Source organism: Tenrec ecaudatus, chromosome 7, assembly GCF_050624435.1.
Source record: "Tenrec ecaudatus isolate mTenEca1 chromosome 7, mTenEca1.hap1, whole genome shotgun sequence".
Classification (NCBI taxonomy): domain Eukaryota; kingdom Metazoa; phylum Chordata; class Mammalia; order Afrosoricida; family Tenrecidae; genus Tenrec; species Tenrec ecaudatus.
Window position 1 is genome coordinate 85178061 of NC_134536.1, and position 22840 is coordinate 85200900.

General features: G+C 44.6%; 1 protein-coding gene across 1 annotated transcript; it reads right to left on the reverse strand.

The window, feature by feature from the left end:
* Nucleotides 1–492: 492 nt before the first annotated feature.
* On the reverse strand, nt 493–21364 carry PM20D2 (peptidase M20 domain containing 2). The gene is made up of 7 exons (XM_075554778.1): nt 20870–21364; nt 18623–18771; nt 14903–15045; nt 13937–14091; nt 10903–11038; nt 5641–5748; nt 493–5431 (listed from the first exon to the last, which is right to left on the reverse strand). Exons 1-7 carry the CDS (start codon nt 21335–21337, stop codon nt 5277–5279), a joined length of 1314 nt encoding a protein of 437 aa, XP_075410893.1. The 5' UTR covers nt 21338–21364; the 3' UTR covers nt 493–5276.
* Nucleotides 21365–22840: the final 1476 nt, after the last annotated feature.

Genomic DNA, 22840 nt, shown 5'->3' on the forward strand with positions numbered 1-22840 from the left:
TCCTATGTCATCAAATCGGTCTTTTCATTCACAGAAACAAAAAGAAGCCACAGAGTGAGGTCAGCTGAGTCAGGTGCATGGGGCAAGAGAGGCATGCTGTTGGTGGCAAAACCTGAGGCACTGAGATAGCTATGTGAGCAGCTGCACTACTGTGGCAAAACCAGTCCCATCTCCCATAAATCAGGTCTTTTTTGTTGCCCACTGGTATGCAATCTTTTCAGAACCTCTACATAGAAAGCTTGATTAATGGTCTGACCGGGTGGAATGAACTCCAAATGCACTAGGAGTTGACATTTTTGTCTGTTTGGGAAGATGACGGACGCCCAGAATGTTTGTCTCAATCGACAATTCACTTTTTGAAACTAGAAAACCAAATATCTTTTGTTAAAGAAAGTCCACAATACAACTGTTCTTGGATACACGTATTTATTAACATTTCAGGTTTTTCACATATTTTAATATATATGTATTAAAATGTTACTATTACTCTAATCTGATGCCAAGGCTGCTTATTTGAAAATATGAACTTTATACAAATCAAAATGTGTCATCAACTACGTTACAGTGTAAAAAGCTTGAAGTATATAAATAATCAAGTAATTTGCCATAATCTAACAATCTTATGAAGAGCTGCTAGCTAGCACAAAGAACTGGTTTGTTTCACAATAAAAATTTAGTTTTGAGAGTTTAGTCCAAAAGACTAGAGATGTTCTTCAAGTAAAAATGAATGTGTACAATACAAACATTTTCAGAAAGCTTTTTTAAACAAAGGTTTAACGTTTCCTCTGTTAGATCATTTAAAAATATCAAAAACACTTGCTCAAAATTTTCCAGGACAAGCAGGTTTGTCCCCACAACTCCAGTGCTGTGCAGACGGAGTCAATCTTGTGAGAGCATAGACAGTGTTTTAATCTCCTCTTACCCTCACTCTCAAATTCACTGCCATCGAGTCAACTTCAACTCACAGGCACTCCATAGTGAATACTCACTGAGCAAACCTGTCCAAATTACAACGATTAAAGTGTTAATAAACACTCCTCTGGAGGGTCATGGGAAATCAAAACAGTTGTAAGTGTACACACATACACACAAAATATTCTAACGGCTCCTGTGTGCTCTCGCTGTTATGTACTACAGAGAGGCCATTAAATGGGGAGGGTTTTATGAGTGGCACATCTACCTGAGAAGTCATCAGTTGTTGTGAGGCAAGCTAAATATTGTTGCTTTATGCCACCGAGTTGATTCCAAGTCACAGGGACCCTGGAGGGCAGAGCAGAATGGCTCCAGTGTCTTCCGCTGCAATGTCTACTGAACCCAACCACCAGGCCTTTTCTTCTCTCGGAGTTGCCGGTAAGTTCTAACGAACCTTTTGATTACTGAGCTTGAACTATTACACCACCTCATCATTAACTGTACACAACCACCTTCCATGGTATCTCACCACCAGCCACCGTAGTGGAAGTCAAGGTGAACTTAGTAGTCACCTAGGAAACATGCCCCTGAAGAATGAGTGCCAACATGATGGAGTGCACTCCAGAAGGACTAGCTATGGGCACAAAGGAAGCTATGGGCACAAAGGAAGCGGTTTCCTAAATTCAAGTGGCAAAATGAAGATCCGCTAGAGTTGGTTCCTCTGGACACGAGGGCCGGTGTCTCCAGCCTTGATTTGAATACTGATTCATGTTCACTTCTAAGTGATACGGCTCAGCTAACTCCCAAACCCAAACCTAACCCACTGCCATCGACAGGACTCCAACGGAAAGGGAATTGCCTATGGCGTCTCCAAGACTCCAACCTTACAGAACTCGGCTGCCACAGCTTTCTCCCAGGGAGCAGCTGAGCACTTACTTTATCGCCAGGATGACGCCTTCAACTATCTCACTGGCATATAGAAAGCAGAAAGGAGTACTCAGAGAATTACATTAAATAGCTACAACCTAAGTTTAAATAAGGGGCCCTGGTGGTGTAGTGAGTACACAATAGGGTACTAAGTGCAACGTCAGCAGTTTGAATCCACCAGCCGCTCCAAGAAAGAAATGAGATTTTCCACTCCCCTAAAGCGGGAAGCCCTGCTCTCTCTCCCATAGGGCCACCGAGAGCTGGGTCCGACAGGATGGCAGTCAGCGAGTGAAGTGGGTTTCCTGTTGGGCTGCTAATCTACAAGGGAGAGATGAGGCTTTCTATTCCCTTAATAATCTAGTGTCGGAAACCACTCTGTCTTAGATGATCGCTATGAGACAGAATCAACTTGACAGCAGTAAGTCTGTTTGTTTTTTTAGTTAAAAGGGTGTGAACTTGGTGAGATCTGGAAAAACAATCTGTTTCCACAATGACTACTGAGCTTATGGTCTCAACCCCCTCTGTGTGTCTGTCATAAACCTGTCATGGGTTTACAGAGGCATGTCATGAGTTAAGTAAAGTATCCCCTATTTTTGACCATATTTTTTTGGGGGGGAAATACTATACTGCAGACTCAGGAGAATAAAAATGGACCCACATATTAGTGGTAACTGAGTTTTGCTCCCAGCATGAGTTGAGGCAGACAGCAGAAGTGCTCTGTCTATACCAACACCCTGCATGCCAGCTGCAAATCCACACCTTTCCCCCTCTCGGATGCTTATCCAAACTGCACGTGAATCAGCAGCAGTATGTTGCCAACCTTGCCCTTTCTCTACATTGTCCCTTTAGAACTGTATGAGGCACAAACAAAATGCTAATAAAAACCACATGCAAAATACGGATCCTTTGAGTGCTAGTTAACTTGTGTCTCTTCACAAATGACAGTGATGTGCATGCATGTACGGGGACATCACAGTTAGCCATCACAAGCTACAAGTGTTATTAAGGCTTTAACAATAAAACCGGAGCTTCGGGTACAGGCGCTTTAAACTTAAAGCTGGTAAACCTATATCTAGGATTGTTCATAGGGACAATAAGATTCTGCTTACATAATCGGAGCTTTCAGATTCTTAGCCTTAAGAATAGTCTTTGTTGGTGCCCTCACTAGAATATAAACTATAAAGATGTACAAGTCCTCAGACAAAGGGGGACGGGGGTGTCGCTGGAAGCTGACGTGAAGAGTTAGAAGACTGGCTTGGATAGGGAAATGGGGTAGCTGTATCTCAGAGCAAAGTAAAGCAAAATCCGCGGAAGCTAGAACATGCAAGAGACGGAGAAAAAAGCGATTTCCCACTATTAGAGAGCAGCTGAAGAGTGGAAGACTGTCAGCGCTAGAAAACTGTACGGATCTGGGAAAATAAGGCAGACCCGTTCAGTTCTGGCTCCCATCGGTTTCACTGTAAATGTCTAAGTGCCAGAATGCCAACGAGCACAGTCCAACTGCACCATGTGAGCGTCACCGTGGCACAGCCCACGACCTCTCCTCTCCCCTCTTTCTCAGGCCCCCGCTCAGCAGCTTGTTTCCTAGGAGGAGATCTGATTCCAGGATGTAAGCCAAAGAGAAGGAGGCTGGATTTTACTGATACATAGAAGACCAGCAATTTCTTTGGTCTGTAAAGGACCAGACAGAAAATATTTTAAGTGTTGCAGATCATATTCCGTGTAATTACATTTTTTTAAGCCTTACACGCGTGAAAGCCATTGTTGGTGCTTTGCCTGTATAAGAACCACCTGGACAGGCCCAATTAGGGAAGCAAAGTCATTCTCAACTATTAACCCTCCCCAATTTATCCTTTGTTCCTGGCACCTTTAAATAACGTTAGGAAAGGATTTTAAGTACAAATGACCTAATCCAACCCTCATTTTCCAAGTGACGTGCTTACAGGCCAAGTGGTGTCCATTCTCCCCGCACCCACCCCCACCCCAAAGCCGTCTCATCATCTCGGAATGCTCACGCTCAAATCGAGAATGTGCTCTAAAACAAAGGCTACTGGAGCTTGTGTACATGCACAGCTTAAAATAGTCATTTTACCTTTATCTCACACTTTTCCACCACGTTCAAGAAACCCACCTCAGAATAATAGTCATGAAAAACTTTTAAGTATTCATTGAGTCAGGATGGGGCCTCTGCAGGCTCAGAATTCAAGTCAACTACAATATTGTTACACCACCAGGCTGGCTTCTGAGTAGAAACCTTAAAGAGTTCATTAAGTTAGGGGGATTAGTCATAGGACACTGAAAATTCAGACAAACAAGAGCCATTTTGTTTCTCTCTGCAAATGTTTCTAGAACACACTGGGCACCTGGAGACTATCTTATAGCAAGAACCCAATTCTATCTGTCTGTAACTTCCTGTTACAGGACACAGTAACACAGCAACACAGTAACAACACTTCAGCGCCACTCCTCTGTTCCTTCAAAAGGCAGAACTAAAGCTATTCTTTGTACCCGAGTTTTAGTTGTTTTCTTCCACCATCTCTGATGTAAAGTATACCTTTATGATAATGCAGAGAGTCTCTAAACCACGGTGGGGAACATCTGGCCCCTCAATCAAGTAAGGCCCGGGAAATCATCAATACCCGTTAACATCACACGCCTCCCCAAGACGCAGTTGCAGCCAGCACATTAGGTGTGAGTTAACTAAATGCTAGACCTATCTAAATGGCCCACAGCAGAAAAAGGTTCCCCACACCTGCTCTGAACCAAAACAGGTAGTCAGATACTCAACATGAACTTGCTCACTGCCATTGAATTGATTCCTATTCAGAATAACCTGAAATGACACAGGTGAACTGGCCCTGTGCATTTCTGAGACTGAAACTCTTTCTGAGAGTATAAAGTCTCACTTTCTCCTTTGGAGAGGCTGGTAGTTTTGAACTCTTAACCTTGCAGTTGGCAGTTCAGCTCACCACTCCATCAGGGTTCCCCATTCCAAATGAACAACCGCTGAATTTAGAATTTGTATTTTAAAACCTAAATTTCTAAAATGCCAAAAGCTTCTTTCCTGTATGTCAATTCTGAATATGAAATTTCAAATCTCTTAGGACCTTTTCAAACTCATGCACTGACACAACCAGATAAGTACATTTATACAATATCATCACTGGTAAACCAAAGCCCATCCAGGGTGTTTGAGATATGCCATCACTTATCAGTTTCTGAAAGATCACGATTCTATCAAATAAAACTTTCCAAAAATTCCCCCTTTGACTATGTGATCACGTGTTTTCTACACATTACATCCTCATGTTTCAGGTAAGAACAATTTGATTCCTTTGTGATTAAAGCGCTAGCACGCCCCCCTTCCTTCAAGATGATTACAGGAGACAAAAGGCATCGCTTCCTAGAAATTCACGAGTGGCTCCTAAATCTCCCTTTCAGTCTGCTGTAGGCAGCAACTGCTCTTCTTGAAGCTGCAATCTGAAGTCCTCTCTGACACTCGCCAGCAACTCTGGTTTGAAGAGCACATCCAGTGCAGTCATTGCCAGAGCTTTGGCCGTTCGCAAAGTGTAGAACTGGGCTTCTTGTGCTCCTACAAAATAAGAGAAAAAACAATAAAAACAAACCCCCATACCTCTTACATATGAATTTATTCACTTCTCAGGTTAATTCTCAGTATTGAACTTGCCACCCCAATTTCTCCACAAAATCCTATCATCTGAGGTGAGGTCACGCAGTGAGATAACGACAGGTTAAACTCAACCGTTTGAAAGGCAAGCCGCCCACTTTCCCTGCCCTTACCTGCAGCTTCCGTGTACTGCTCGGTATGATTCAGGGCATTAGAGCCAATGGAGAAATATGGGTGAATTCCAGGAACCACGAAAGTCACATTTCCAAAATCAGTAGATCCTGGGAACACACAGAATAAGAGAGGTTACATTTGCTCAGTATTTCTGAATTATTAAATTGTCACTACAACGGTGTGTTTGGTGATACTCCACACCTTGTTACAGACACCGACAGAACCAAACTCCTTGGGAAGTTGTTTCTTGGTCATTGCTTTCATGGCCTCACCGCCTCCTGGTTCCTCAGTCCTCTTCCCCGCCCCCCCTCCGTCAGTCACTACCCATCTGCCTCACAGACTCAGGGTGTACCTTGCAGGCTTGGGCTTACGTGCCCTCTCAGCAGGACTACACTCTGCCAATGGGTTCTTGTCTTCCTGTCTGCAACTCTGCCCTTCTGTGTTCCCTTTCTGCTTCTCTGATGGCCCCTTCTTCTAACTTTTTGGGGAGTAGCCTCCTCTGACCATAAAATATTAGCTACTAAAAATTTAATTCCAGGTTCTTTGTCATCTCTCTCTTGATGTTGTCCGCAGCACAGTGATTACGCATTGAGCTGCCAACAGCAAGATCAGCAGTTTAAAACCCTCAGCCACTCCATGGGAGAAAGATGAGGTTCTGTACTCCCATAAAGATTTATAGTCTCAGAGGTATAGGGAGAGTAACCGAGAGCCAAAACGATGGTATAACCCCCCTCGAGGGGAACGAGTAACAGAATTATAGGGGAACAGATACAGTGGATGGTGTAAGATACGGCAAAAATAAATAAAAGAATATTTGTAATAATAAGGGTCCCTGGGGTGTAGGATGAACGAGGGAAGGGACAAAGGGAGCTGATTGTCAGAGTTCAAGAAGAAAGAAAATGATGGTGGGATTTTTGCCCTTTTTTTTTTTTTTTTGAGAATGAGTGAAAGTGAGAGTGAATCAGTGAATGAGAGTGAGAGAGTGAGTCTGAATGAGAGTCAGTGAGTAAATGAGAGTGAGTGAGTCAGTGCATGAGAGTAAGTGAGAGTGGATCTTTTTTTTTAATGCTTTCAAATGACCCCCAAGTCAAAGCATTCCCAGTCTGTTCTCCACAACTGCTTACTCAATTGCTAGCTTGGTCTCTCCTCTTGATGTCTTCAAAGAACACCACACGTAGCATATCCAAAAACAACTTCGTGACCTTCCTGCTCTTCCATTCCCACCACACCTGGTCCTCGCCTCTAAGCTATCCCAGACCATCGAAGCGATTCGTGTGTGTCAGAGTGAAAGCGAGCGCCGCCAAGGGCACACAGCGGCTGATCTTTTGGAAGTAGATGTGTTCTCCTTGACTATTCTGAGCCATTTCCACTTGAAGGTGATATGGGAAAACCATCGGATATTAAATAACCGGCCCCCAGTCTCCTAGCTACTAGGTTAAAGGTAAAACCAGGCTGAGGAAGGACTTTGAACGGAGGCAAGGGGCCTTCATGACATGTACTGCTTGAGGGAATGATTCACCAAGCTCTTAGGCTGCCAAAGAGACGGTTGTGGACACGAGGACACAGCGGTTACAACAGGACACCAGACAGACGAAGGCCTGCAGCCTATTCCGTGGCCTTCCGTGTGGAGCCAGACCCTTGCACCCATAAGCCCTCTCCTATAGGCACTTCCTTCTCCTGACCAGCACATTCTTTCTCCTACTGCGAGACTGAAGAAACTGGCTGGGGCAAACAGGCAAGAGGGCTTCTAAAAGTATATGGAAAAGTTCCATTACCTTTCTACTCGATTTTTGCACCAACTTTTTGAAGCTGCGCATGCATGACCAGGAAGACTGCCACACCTGTAGATTTGTGGTCTTCTCCTCAGCTGACAACTCAGTATGGGCCGGGGGAAAGACAACACAAAACCCGGATGCCCCGGCCACCTGCTCCCTTTCAATGCCCCAGCCACCAGGCCGGCGCTCAGCCACTGCTCCCAACAGCTGCTCCGGGAAGCAGCGTCTGAACGCCCTGCCCTCGTCCTGAACATTCACTGTTCTTGTCTTCAGGTGCTGTCCTGGCAGTCGGTTCCAGCTCAGAGCAACCTTACTTCGGTACCACAGAACAAGCAGCGTCTGGACGTGCACCCGCCTCAGGCGCTGCCATGTCTGAGCTTGCTCTCTCACTCCAGCTCGTCTCTTTTCACAGATGGCAGTGTGTTTCAGGGTGGTGGTTGTTTTCAGTTTGCTTTCCTTTAAAGCTAACTGTTCTTGAAAATGAAGAGTCTGCCCTTGCAGACGTATGCCTTTAAGGCTGGTCCAAGCAGCCGTTAAGTCTTTTCTTAATAAGTTTCGAATTGCTAGTCCAGTGGACACCGATGCCATTCTTATCATGGTCAACGTCTATCGTGCCTAAAACGACTTACTCCTCCTCCGAGGAATGTTCCAGGCCCTTGGCTTCCGTGATCCCACGCTCTCCTGACAGCTAGCTTTCCCCTGACCTTTCTCTATCATCTCCTCCAGATGCCTTCCCTTTGCCTCTCTCCTAAGTGCTGTCGTCTCCGGAGCTTCATCTTTGGGCCTCTTCGTATGCACTCAGACCAGCTCACCAACACCTATAGTTTACATTATTTTCCATATACTTACAATCCCTGTATCTACAACCTAGATATATCTTTCAGGGGGCCCAAATTCAATTGGGTATTGGGAAATTCTACTTAGAAATTCTATAAAAACCAACAAATCCAAACCTGTTACCACTAAGTTGATTCCGATTCACAGTAATGCTAGAGGCCAGGATATAATGATTCTTGAGGGCAGTCGTTCTCAACCTTCTTAATGCCTCGACCTTTTCATACAGTTCCTCACGTTGTGGTGACCCCAAACCATAAAATTATTTTTGTTGCTACTTCATCACTGTCATTGTGCTACTGTTATGAATTGGGCGACCCTTGTGAAAGGGTCGTTCAAACCCAAAGGGGTCGTGACCCACAAGCTGAGAACTGCTGCCTTAGGGTTTCTGAGACGCCATCTTTGCAGAAGCACAGTCTCATCTTGAGCCAATGGAGCGGCTAGTGAGTTTGAACTGATGGCCTTCCAGCCGACACCCAATGAGGGCCACCAAATATTCTCAACGCCTCAAACTGAACATGCTAAATTATTTATATAACACACCAGGAACTGGGACCAATTGATACCCTAGTCAAAGCAAGCAGAAGCCAAGAAAGCAAATGATTTACTTGGGCAAAACTGCTGCGAAAGAACCTTTAAACCATGGTATTTTTAATTGCCTTATTGCGTACAAAACCTAGACAATGACAAAGGTACGGACAGAGAAGAAAGGATGCACTCAAACAGTGGTCTTGGTGAAGGACAGTGACTGTACCATGAACTACTAAAAGAATAAGGGGCAGTGGTGGGATAGAGGGCTATGCGTTGGGCTGCTAACCTCAAGGTCAGCAGTTTGAAACCACTAGCCACGCCCCAGGAGAAAGATGAGGTTTTCTACTCCTCCTGTGAAGAGTTACAGCCTTGGAAACCCACAGGACTTCACTGTCCTGTGCGACTGCTAGGAGTCAACATTGACTTGATGGTGGTTGAGTTTTTTTTTTGGGGGGGGGGTGGAGGGGGGCATAGTTTGTTTGTTTACTTAAAAAATGAGCATTCCACTTAGAAATGGGCGTGTTTAGACTTATTCTTGCTTACTTTGGACCCGAGAAGGGGGAGCAATCACTGGAAAAGGACCCCATACTTCCTAAAGTCAAGGTTAGCAACAGACAGGAAAGCCCTCGACATGAGGGTGGCACAGATGGGGTTAACATTTAGTTGTCATCCATAACAGCCCAACTGTAACATCAACAACAATGTAATACAATCTGTCTTTTCTCTTAAACTCCTTGTATCAACAAATGGCACTATCATCACCAAATTCCCTTTGAGTCTATATAGCATCAAAAAGCATTATGTTTTAGGAATAGACAAACACATGACTATCAAATGCATTTAAAGGGGAAAAAGTTAAATAACTCTAAAGTATACTTCCCAAACCAAGCCCCCTGCCATCAGTAGACGCTGACTCATAGCACCCTGATAGGACAGAACTACCCCTGTAAGTTTCTGAGACAGTAACTGTTTAGTTACAGAAAGCCTCATCTCTCTCCCCAGGAGCAGCTCGTGGTATCGAACTGCTGACCTTGCAGTTAGAAGCCAATGTGTAACCACTAGGCAAACAGGGATCCTTAAGGTATACTTAGGCTTATTTAAATTCAAATAGTTTTATTTTACACATCAGAAGTCCAAAATGCTCCAGGTTATTAAGTGATTTTATTTTGAGGAGTGAGAAAAGCTAAAATTAAATTCTATTCTTTTGACAGTTTACTTTGAAACTAGAAGGAAATTTAAATACTAGAAATGCTTAAAATTCAGAGCAAAAAGTAGTTTAGTGATTTTTAAAATCTGCTCACTGACAGTCATTGACTGACCAGCCCATTACTTTCTTCCCCCTAACTACTGAGTTTGTGAAGATCCCTATTAAGAAACCAGTAAGAGGCAGGTAGACAAGATGAACAGGTATTTTAAAAGGACAACATTCAACAGTCATTTATAGGTTTGGCAGACAAAATTTCTACAAATGTAGTTGCTTGTGCTATAAATATACCCCTGTATATAATAGGAAAAAAACAACGCCAGGGCGATAAGTGTGTAAACTTTCTTAGTAAAAACAAAGCACTTGTGGAAATGAACTACTGGGCCTATAAGCAAACAGAACAGAACATAAAAACCCAAGCTTTGATCCCATTTTTGACCTATCAAATTAGAAACTCTATGATGAGATCATTTCAAGTGTTGCCAAACTAATGTAATAAGCCTTAAGTATTGTGAGCTATATGCTAGTCATCCAAAGTTGGAGTACATTTTGATCCATGAGATGGGTTGCCCGATAAAAGACAGGACACCCAATTAAATGTGAATTTTAGATTGTAATTGGTGTCATTAAACTGTCCTTGTGAAAGTTGTTGAATTAGCAAATGTTTAGAAATGAAGCAATGCAAAAATCTTGAATCTCATATAAACAGTAAATTATGTTTTATTGCTATTAATATTATTGTTACTGCACGACACACATTAAAGCATTATTTATTTTAAAAAAAAGAAACCAGTGTAAGTAGCCAACACCCCATCACCACCATTCGCCTCCACAGCCAGTAAGCAAACTCATTTAACCACATGTTATTTCCCCTTCCCTCAGTTTCTTAATGATAGTGTCATGAAAGAACGAATTACCTGATGGGGTTCTCAACATCGCATCTTCTGAAATGAATTCGATTCCCAACTTCTTCCCATTTTCCATATAAGCTTTCCACAGGCTTTTATTGGGAAGGACATTGTAATAATCATGTGCTCCACCTTTAATTTCTACCTAATGAAAACAATTATAAAACCAGAGTAAAATAAAAATTCAAATGATTTCATTTTCAAACCCAGTGACCTATCTTTAGCACAATGAGGTTTTAAGAAGAAGCACTTTCTCTCCTGGATATAAGCTTGCTCAAATCTCTTCTCTAGGACCTTATCTCCCAGATGTTATCCATGCACCCGAACCACACACAGCCACCAGACTCTACTAGGAGTGATTCTCTCAGTGCCCTGATGAACAGAAGTTTCACAACGCCAAGACAAGAGCCCAAAGGCATTCATTTCAGTGGAGGAACACATCACAGCTAGAGCCAATTCCAATACGTAACAAACTCTGGGACAGAGCACACTGCCCCATCGGTGTCCCTGGCTGCGGTCTCACAGAAGCAGTCTGCCACATCTTCCAACTGCAGAGCAGCGGGTGGGCTCGAACTGCTGACCTTTGGTTCCTCACCAAGTGCTTCCACCGGGGCTCCGTGTAATAGATGTAGATTTGTGGTTGGCAGCCCAACAAATAACCACTACTATCCCTTCAGATATTAGCTAGTGGTAGTTCATGTATATATTTTATAATTAAGTTTATTTTATGTTGATAAATGAGGGGTGCATGTTGTAATGTTTCACTGCTCTAGGCTATAGGAAGGATACAGGATATTCCAATGCCTGGGTCTGGAACCACTTGCCTCAGAATATATGTGCTCGGAATCTATACCTGCTACCTTCCATAAGCACATTTGGGAATGTAGCCTGACTTAAATTTATCATACAGTGAAACCGTGAGAGCTGCAAGGTGCTGAGGTTGATTCCCCACCCCACCCCACCCCTGGCCTTGCAGGTTTCCCACTGTGTACAAGGTTCCATTTTAACTCCTTTCTTTTGCTCTTGTTCGTGGGAAAGAGAGGTTTCCAGCGGCCAGCTTTCTGTCTTAACCAGGTGCCAGCGTTCACAGGCATCACTGCACCAATTGCTTGCTGTAGCCCGTGGGGCACTTGGGCCATCCTATCTTTACTTGATACAGTGGACGGGCAGCAAGAAAGAGGAAGGCCTCCAGGAGATGGACGGACACTGGTTGCAAGACTGGGCTCCAACCTAACTACCACTGGGAGGTTGCGCGGGACCCGGCACTGTTTCATTTGGGCTGCTATGAGGCAGGGCCGACCTGACGGCATCTAATTTGAACGAGATCACCTCTGAGAGGTTTCACTCTCTAGCCTGCACGTCGGAAGGCATTAACTTCCAAACTCATTCAGACGCACAGGACTCCAGGCTCCACTTTCCCACTCCTGATCCCGTACAGCCACTTCGTGGCCCCGTTACACGTGCTCTCTGAAAACCAGCGCTGCTATGAGATGCTGGTGCTGACCTCATCGAGCCCCCAAGCTCCAGTTTAATAAGAGTGGAAGAAACTACAGGGACACTTAGGAAGGTTTACTGTGAGTAGGTCCTGAAATCTTCACAAACATCCCATTTAATCCTCCCAAGAGCCGACAAATTTTATCACTATCCTCATTTTTCAAGTGAAAACAGGGAAGCACATAGATAGGAAATGTTTGCAAACTTGACATAACCAGTGAAGCTGGGAGACACAAGTTGAGATCTTATCTTTTCGACTACCCCAACAGGCTCCTCTGGGCAAGAATCGAGTGTTGCATATGCCCGAAGCTCCCTAGCCCACTGTATTTCATACATGATTGGTACTTAAATAAGTTACTGATTTTATGGTTCAAATGAACAATCCCTCTTGGGAAACCTCTGTTGTGTGCTTGACTTCTACTTCAGGAAGGCCAAAGTACTTGTATCACTATCATACATATATGTAACTTTAGAATACATTTGCCTAATTACACCATAACGTTTCCTTTATAGGAACTCAAGGAATCCCGGTGGAGTTGCTGGGTAAGCAAGGTCAGCGGTTCAAACCCACAGCGGATCCATGGCAGAAAGTTGAGGCTATTTACTCCCGTGAAGATTTACAGGCTCTGAAACCCTGTATGGGGTCGCTATGAGTTGGAATTGACTTGATAGGCATGGGTGGAGGAACTCTCTAGAGCAATTCTAAAAGCCTAACTTCTAATAAAGAGCGCTATCGTTTGCACATAAGCAGTGCAGCACAGGAATGTCAGAATGATCCTAGCACTGCACACATAAGAATGCCAGTGCAGTCTCCCTACCGCAGGGAGCGCATCAAATGTAATGTGATAGAGGCACTGTGTGCATGTATCAGCTTATTGCCATCAAGTAGACTGTTTAGGTTATACTGTCTTTATTAGATAAACTGTTTTTTAACAATGTTTTCATAGTCATTATTAAAACATGACACAACATTAATAGCAAATCAAATCCACTGCCACTGAGTAAATTCTGACTCAGAATGACTAGGTAGTTTCTTATGTTAAGCATCATTTTATTCCCTCTTATTAATGAGGCTGTGGGTGAGGCATTAGACTGCTCACTGCAAAGTTAGGGGATCAATCCCACATGCCGCTCTGTGGAAGCATGATTGGGTCATCAGTGTCTGAAGAGGAACACTCGGAAAGCCTACAAAGGGTCAAGTAGGTTTTTGACTCACGGCAACCCCTATACAAGGGAGTTGTACTGCCCCAGCGGGTTTCTGAGGTTCTAAATCTTTATGCAAATAGAAAGCCTCCCCTTTATCCTGCAGAGCTGCTAGTGGGTTCAAAGACTTAATATTAACCCAACAAATAACCCACCACACCACCAGGGCTTGTGCGCACACACACGGAAAACAATAATAACCCACTCAGCCAGCTGAGTTTGAGTACTCAAGACAAGGCCAAATAAAAAGAGGCAAGTTAGGTTTTAATGTAATGTAATATAAACACTCCCAGCCCACTTAGATACTTCTGATTATAACTTAGATTAACTCTTAAAAAGTTCTTACTGTGCACCCAGTAGCCAAAGCTGCAGCTCTGAAGCAATCTTCTGCTTTTTTGGTCAAAACGGGAAGTTCTTTCATTGAGGGTGCACGGAAGTAATAGATTAATTCCGAATAAGAGGGAATGATATTGGGTTTTACGCCACCATTTTTTATTATACCTACAAAAAGAACCAAATTACCGGAATTAAGTTTGAAGATCATCTCTTTAAGTTTAAATATACCCATCAAATTTTTCAGCAAATATAGACATGAAGAAAAATAATTTTATGTATCAGCTTTCACAGAAATATATAAAGCAAATATTTTAATGTACTGTACAATGTAAGTTTCCACATATGGGAGTATTTTCTGGCTAATAAAAAAAGAATAATTGTCTCTAGATATTCAATTCTAAGGAATTTCCAATATTAAGACATTATGGTTCTGTATTATAAAGAATTTTACCCAATTACAAAAAAAAAAGAAGAGAGAGAGTAAATCTTGAGCACTCTGGAAAAGACATTTCAATAACCTTTAATGTAACTGTACATTTTAATAAACTTTTGACATTAAAAAAAGGAAAATAAACAGGTGATCCTATAGTTACTTTATACTTTAAGAATCCCAAGAATATTTTAAATGTCATTTAGCTCTGGGATAATTTCCATGCAGAGATGGTGAGGATAATTGGAAAATCAACCTTAAAATACAGAAAGAAACTTCCAAGTCTTACATAAAACTGTTATCTCGAATACTTAAATGTGTAACTTCCAAATATGCATAAATAACAATGAACCTCCTACACACATATGGTTAAACATCCTAGTATCCTGTGACAGGAATTTCTAAAAACATGTCTTAAAATGTGACAACAGTCATAGAAGTACATAAAATGAGCCCTGGGTTTTATAATGAAGTATTAAGTAATTTAATTAAATTAAAATATACCAATTTGCATGTCGCATTACATACAGTGATTGACATTCGTACCATGAGCTCTCCAGCTTGGTTTCATCTGCTGTCTTAACAGAGACAGGTTGTTGTAGGCGAGCACGGCAGCATCTAAGGCATTGACTCCTTCCCAGGGGTACGCTGCAGCATGAGACGCTTTTCCATAGTATTTCACAGTCATACTAGGAAATAAAACATCCTTTAGCATGGCTTCCCCCCCAGCAGTTCATTGGGGGAAATAATCCAAATAGTCAGAATTACCCAATTATTAACTTTATTAATTCAAAATAATTCACTGGCTGAAATTTAGGTTTGCATACCATTTACAGTAATAATCGCACAATTTACATCCACTTGATCCTTACTATGTAACGTGGCCCTGGACACAGGAAGGTGGTCTCAGAGAAAGCTCTGCTCAATAAATCTCCTGTTTCCATGTGCAGACAAGTCAATTCAGTTCCACACAAGCAGCACTGTACTAAATGCCGGAGCACAGTAACTACAAAGCAATGCCGCTGAATCAATTCTACTTCAAGGTGACCCAGAACAGAATCTCTACCCCACAGGATTTTCAATCGGATTTATTTTTTAATTTTTTTTGGCAAATAGAACCTCAGATTCTTTTTCCCAATGTGCTTCTGAGTAGACTCAAACTGCCAACCTACAGGTAAGTTAACAGCCAAACACTTTAAAACTGCTTGTACTACCCAGGGCCTCTGGGACTAGTCCAATTGACACTACCTCTAGGGCAGCGGTTCTCAACCTGTGGGTCACGACCTCTGGGGAGATTGAATGACCCTTTCACAGGGGTCGTCTAAGACCATAAGAAACCACATAAATATTTCACAATATAGAATTACATATTGTTTTGTGATTAATCACTATGCTTTGTTTAATTATGTTCAATTTGTAACAATGAAAACACATCCTGCATGTCAGATATTTGCATTACAATTCTTAACAGTAGCAAAATTACAGTTATGAAGTAGAAACGAAAATAATTTTATGCTTGGGGTCACCACAGCATGAGGAAGTGTATTAAAGGGTCGCGGCATTAGGATGGTTGAAAACCACTGCTCTAGGGAGTTCTGATGGGTTACACATTGGGCTGCTAACTACAAGGTCTGTGGTTCAAACCTATCTGCTGCTCCAAGGACAAAGATGTGAGGCCGCCTGCTCGCATAAAGGATTATCACCTTGGAAACCCTCAGGGGGCAGTTCTACTCTGTCCTATAGGGTCCTATGACTCAGAATTGACTTGATGGTGCTGAGTTTCGCTTGGGGTTTGAAAAACCAAAGTTGAAAGATTCTTTCTGTGGTCATAGTACAAACCCCCTATGATAAGAACAAAGATACCCGAGAAATTAAAATGATTACCCTCTCAAGACAGGCCCTGTGGTGCAATAGAACAGCAAGGGAATGGAGCAGCGAGGTCCCCAGGGAATGCTGAAGGTGGACTTTGGGGTCAGGGCGTGGTGCTCCAACAGACTGGACTGGAAAACACTCCTAAAGGCCAACAAACAACCTTTGAACTAACGACAAGCTTTTCTTTCTTGTTTTGTTTTGGGTTTTTTTGCCATTGATTTGTTGTTGCTTTGTTGTACATTGTTGCTTGGTTGTGCTCTGTCTTGTTTTTCTGCATGTTATTATCTCCACAGGTCTGTCTAAATAAGATAGGCTGGATGAACAATCTGGAGGAGAAAACAACAAGACCGACAGTTCTGGGCGGGGACATGGGAGAGGGGGAGGTGAGGAGAAAAGGTAGTGGTGTTTACAAACTCAGGGACAAGGGAACAACAAGTGATCCAAATCAGTTGTGAGGAGGGTGCAGGAGGCCTGGTAGGGCGTGATCAAGGGTCATGTAACCAAGAGGAATTGCTGAATCCCAGGTGGGGAGTGAGCATGATAGTGGGACAGGAGGGAATAGAGTCAAGGGAAATAGAGGAAAGAGCTGTGAGGCAAAGGGCATTTAAAGAGGTCTAGATAAAGACATGTACATATGCAAATATACTTATATATGAGGATGGGGAAATAGATCTATGTGCATATATTTATAGGTTTAGTATCAAGGTAGCAGAAGAACATTGGGCCTCCACTCAAGTACTCCCTCAAAGCAAGAACACTTTCTCCTATTAAATTGGCATTCTACGATGCTCATCTTCCCGACACACGCGCTGAAGACAAAGCGGGTGAATAAGCAAATGTGGTGAAGAAAGCTGATGGTGGCCGGCTATCAAAAGATATAGCAGCTGGTGTCTTAAAGGCTTGACGGTAAATAAGCGGCCATCTGGCTCAGAAGCAACAAAGCCCACATGGAAGCACATCAGCCTGTGCAATCACGAGGTGTCAAAAGGATCAGGCATTATCAGAACAAAAAAATCTTACTATAGTGAATGAGGGGGGGGCGGTGCAGAGTGGAAACCCAAAACCTATTTGTAGGCCACTGGACACCCCCTTACAGACAGGTCTCAGGAGGAGACGAGCCAGTTAGGGTGTGATTGTAGCAATGATGAAAAATACAACTTTCCTCTAGTTCCTAAATGCTTCTCCCCTCAGCCCCCCACCTCCACTATCATGATCCCAATTCTACCTTGCAAGTCTGGCTAAACCAGAGGACGTACACTGGTACAGATAGGAAGTGTGGAAACACAGGGAATCCAGGGCGGATGATCCCTTCAGGACCAGTGGTGTGAGTGGTGATACTGGGAGGGTGGGTTGAAAAGGGGGAACCGATTACAAGGATCTACAATTGACCTCCTCCCTGGGGGACGGACAACAGAAAAGTGGGTGAAGGGAGACGTTGGACAGGGCAAGATATGATGAAATAATAATTTATAAATTATCAAGGGTTCATGAGGGAGGGAGAGTGGGGAGGGAGGAGAAAAAAATGAGAACCTGATGCCAGGGGCTTAGGTGAAGAGCAAATGTGCTTTACACAATTGATGTATGTATGGATTGTGTTAAGAGTTGTATGAGCCCTAATAAAACGACTAAAAATAAAAAATAAACAAAAGACAGGCCTTGTGAGCTGTCGAGACATACCAGAAAACTGACTACAATGTAGAAGCACTGTTGGCCGGGACAGTGGGTTCTGCTCCCACTGGTAGCTATCACTGGTAGCTACTAGCTCGGCAGGTGACAATGTGGTTTTGTGAAGCAGCAGTACAGTGGCTCCTTCTGACTGAACCCTAACTACTATGGTTGAACTTTCTGGTGTAAAAATTTCAAACCTCCTCAGAGAGGTGCACTCCTAAGTTCCAAAGAGAAAGGGGAAAAGACAGAGGAAGAGGCAGGGAAAGAGAAATACATGTTTTCAGCACCCAGCAAAGCAGAACAGACTAGACTGCCAAGTTCACACTAAAATACACGACCCCCAGCATCAGTACCCTCTCTTAGGAATGGCTTACCTTCTTTGCAAAGAACTCAAAGTAAAAGAAATAAAATCAAGGAGCACTTTTCCTTCCTGAGTCAAAAGACAGCTGCTCTCCAGAAACCAAACTACTCTCAGAGTCTAACACAGGACGTAACTATCAACACAGTGTGTGGTGTTTCTATGCTCTTTGGGTACTATTTTAATAGGCGCAATTTTAAATACCATAAAGCTCAATGAAAAGGTGTGGCAAATGGCATGCAATGGCAAATCACAGTGTTTTCGTTTTCCGTGTCCAAGGTCTGGCTGTGGGGCTGCAGTCTCCCGTTCACGCATGTACTGCATGGTCTCCTCACCACCAAGCAGGTCTCACTCACTTGCCAACTTACTCATGTTCAGCCACATCAGGCAGATAAGCAGCATTCTCCTGGGATGGATGGGCCATCAGAACAACATCGAGATTTTCAAAAGCCCCTGCTTCAATTAAGTCTATCTTGCCACCACCATCTTCTTCTGCAGGGGTTCCCAAGACAACTACCTAGAAGGAAATATACATGTCAGAGCAAAACAGCCAGAAGAATTTGTAGCCGGACATCTATCAAGTAGGTTCATCTGCGTATGTGTTCACAGTCCGTGTTAATGCCCATATACTAGGGAGAGAGGTTGTGTTTTCTGATTTAAGTAAGTGGAGGGATCAATATTTGGTCCTAAGATCACACAGAATTTTACTGTACACTGGCTACACCGACTTGGAGAAAGAGGAGGCTTTCTACTCCCAGAAAGAGTACCAGTCTGAGAAACCCACAGGGGCCACGCTACCCTGTCCTGTAGGGCCGCTAGGAGTCACAGAGTATAAGAGACACTCCAGAGAATATCTCATAATTTGAAATTTCATTTTATATAACCAATGGCCAAGATAGAAAATATTAAACATTAATGCTCCTTTCCTCAAAATTCCTCAGGACTTATTTCTTAGCGCTGCTTGACTAGGCCTTTTAATGTATGCTCCTAATTATTATTAATATGACTTGAACCAGTAAGGAATTTTACAGTTCCTTATTAGTTATCCTCACAACAACTCTGTGAGCAATAAATATGCTCATCTCAGGGAGGATGGTCTTCAAGTGTGAGTCAAAATCACATCTAGGGTCCCTGGTACGGTTGTAAGGCACCAAGTACAAAGAACTCAGATATCCTGGCCTTCAGGCCTGAACTCTGATTCTGCATTGAGCTGCCTTATTAAAAGGTCTTAACTCATTCATCCTTTACGAAGCACATTACACAAATCTTAACACCACAATTAGAAATGGCCGACTATTACACAAACTTACTAATTCGATTCCACCAGTTCAACCAGGCAGATTTATTGGTCACCAAACACCTAATTAAACAAAAGAGAACTTTACAGAATAAACATTTTACTTTGATAGTTAATCTTAACTTCTTCAAACAATTTTAAAAAGCAAAGGAAAATTACAACCAATACACTTTCAAGTTCATGTATATGATCACAAGGAAACAAGCTGGGAAAGGTCTTGGCTTGCAGAGAATCAATCTAAATTCCATAACCTTGTTAAAATGGAGAATTACCATTTGAAATGGGATGTTTGTTCATTTCTCCAAAGCTTTTTCTTTAAGTTATAAAGCACCTAGACTCTTAGATAAGCTGCTCTTGGCTCCTATGGTTAAATAGGCTGTCTTTGGCTGATTTCTCAGAACCTTCCGTACAACTGGTTAAAACTCGTGGATCAGGCTACATAGCAAAGGAGGCCCCCACCCAAACAAAACCAAACCTGATGAGATGCAAAAACAAGCCCCAGAGGCAGAAAGGGGAAGTCAGCTGGCGTGGAAAAGCCACAGAATTGTTAGGATATAGGAGAAAGGTTACTGACATTGGGGGTAGGAGGTGGGCGGGGAAGGGATCTACGGAACATTAAAATAAAGCATTAGTCTTCTCCTTAACCTGAATGTTGGTGATTGACTCTTAGCTCACAGAAGGAAGAATAAACCATCTGGAAAAACAGAGTAACATAAGATTAAGCTTTGCCCTCTGACAAACAAAAACATTTTCCCGTTTAAACAATGGAGGCATTTCTTAAGAGCATGAAACAAACACGAAGGCTTCAGACTAAATTCAGCTATGTGGTCAATGTTCACGCCCCGATTATTTGTAGATTTCTAGAGACGTGGACGGAAATTTTCCTATCCAAATTCCAAATATTCGAATCGCAACACCGTCTATGATTCCCACCAGCAGCGACTTGGAGCAGCGGTCGGTTTCCCTACAAAAAAGGTTTCCTCCAGAGAGGGCACGACCTTGTCGGCAAATTGCGGTTGCTATCAGTTGCCAAAAATAAGCGGTAAAGAAAACCACGCTGGGCTTCCCTGTTCCTTCCTAAGGGAAAATGCACTGAGTTGTTTACAACTCGCGCCGAGTGAGCACCGAAACGCCTGCGAGGTGTCTGGAGGTGGACGAGGGCCCTGCGGACCCTTTAAGCCGCAGGTTGCGCCCAGGGGCCGAGACGGGCCGGGCGCCGAGCGCCGTCGGCCACACCTGCGTCCCCGCACCTGCGGCGAGTCCGAGGGCGCCCGCCCGCCCGCAGCTCCCAGGCCAGCGCGCCGGGGCCCCACCTCACCTTCACGGGCGGCGCCGGCCCGGGGAGGCCCTCCAGGGCCCCCTTCACGCCCAGCGCGGCCGCCGCCCCGACCTCGGCGATCAGGTTGTGGCCACAGGCGTGCCCGATGCCCGGCAGCGCGTCGTACTCGCACAGGAAGCCCAGGTGCAGCGGCCGCCCCGGGGCGCCCGGCGGCGCGCCGGCCGCGCGCGGCTCCCACTCGGCGCGGAAAGCCGTGGGCAGCTTGTAGTGCGGCTGCACGGCCCAGGAGGCGGCCGGCGGCTCCTGCTCGAAGAAGCGCGTCAGCGCCCGGTGCGCACGATGCTCCTCGTAGGCCAGCTCGGGCGCGCTCCAGATGGCCCGGCTGAGGGCCCCCAGCCGCTCGGCCGCCCGCTCGATGCACTCGGCGGCGCCCAGCTTCAGCAGCTCCAGTTCGGGGCGGCCACGGCCGGCGCCCCCCTCCGCGGGCCCGGCTTCCACGGGTCTCATGGCGGGCAGGCAGCCGGTGGCGGTCGGCGGTCGGCGCCCGGCTCGCTCGCTCGCGCCTCGGCTGCAACCCGCCGCGCCTGCGCAAGCGCGCAACGGCCGCAACACCCGCGGGGCGCGCGCAGGCCGCTACCCCAGGTCCCGGCGGATCGCCCCAAGCGCGGCCCACCGACTGTGCCTCGCGCGAGCTCGGCGGAGAGGGTTACTCTCTCCGCCCCTGGCCCCGCCCCCTGCGGAAGGGGCGTTTTACGGGGTTCGGGTCCTGGTCTCTCCAAGGCCTGGGCGGTCCTGATCGTCGTGCATGGCAATTTAATTGTGCTCCGAAATCAGCGTTCTCTTTCCGCGCTTGCTTATTTCCTATAGCAGAATGAAAACGATTCTGTTGCTGAATGGTCAACTCTGATGGACCAAGTAAAAAGAACATCCTAAACTCCCCAAACCAAACTCACTGCCAGAGAGTCCACTATGACTCCCCGCGACCCCATCGGACAGGGTGGGACTGCCCCCTGTGAGTTTCCAAGACTGTAAAAGTAGAACGTTTTCTTCTTTATAAAAGTAGAAAGCTTCGTCTTACTCCTGCCAAGCTGACTGGTGGTTTTGAACTGCTCACCTTGGCTAGCAGCTCAACGTGTAAGCTGTTTGGGCCAGGTGCGAACTAGGCAGCCCTGTTTGGACTAGACTGAAGCAGGTCAGGGTCCTGCATGTGCTTCCCTGCACATCCCAAAGGTCAGCAGCAGACTTTGCCAGATAAGATAACCAGTGAAACCAGATATTACGGCCTCAGGAGTTGACGAGCAATTCTGTGTCCAGACTCCATATGCACCACCCCTTTAAAAAAATCCAGCTGCTGAACTCAGCTTCCCTGACCTGTTGGCCTACGTACTTCACGAAAGGAATCTCGTCTGGAAGCTACCCCCCCCCCCAATAAAGCTATTTCTGTTTCTGCTCTCCCTGGTCCTGTCAGTTATGTCTGTCTGTCTCCCTGTACCTGTTTCACCTTTACATAACCCACAATGGCACCAGGGATCCCAGAAAGAACACTAGCCCTTGAAAATGGCCACTCACTTTTAGAGTAGTCAAAATTTCAGATTCACCGTCATCGGGGTGATATCAACTCCTAGGACAGGGTAGAACTGCTCCTGTGGGTTCCTGAGACTAACTCCTTATCAAAGTAGAAAGCAGCCTTTCTCCTGGAGCTGCTGGTAGTTTTGAATTGCTCACCTTGAGGCAAACAGCGTAACCATAACCAGGACGCCTCCAGGGCTCCCTTTGGAGTAATTGCAGTACAAAACATTGTACAGAGTTCTGTTTCCTAAAAGAGGTGTCAAAGACTATGTTTTCAGGCCTGCTTTCTCTTCCTGGTAAATGGTGTATTACCTAAAAGCTACAACTAGTGTATATTGTTTTTCTTACCAGAATCAAAACTTACTATTGGGTAGGACGGCACCTAGAAAAGAGTAAGCATTCAAGATACATTAGCTGTTATAACATCTAGTCAAAGTAAGA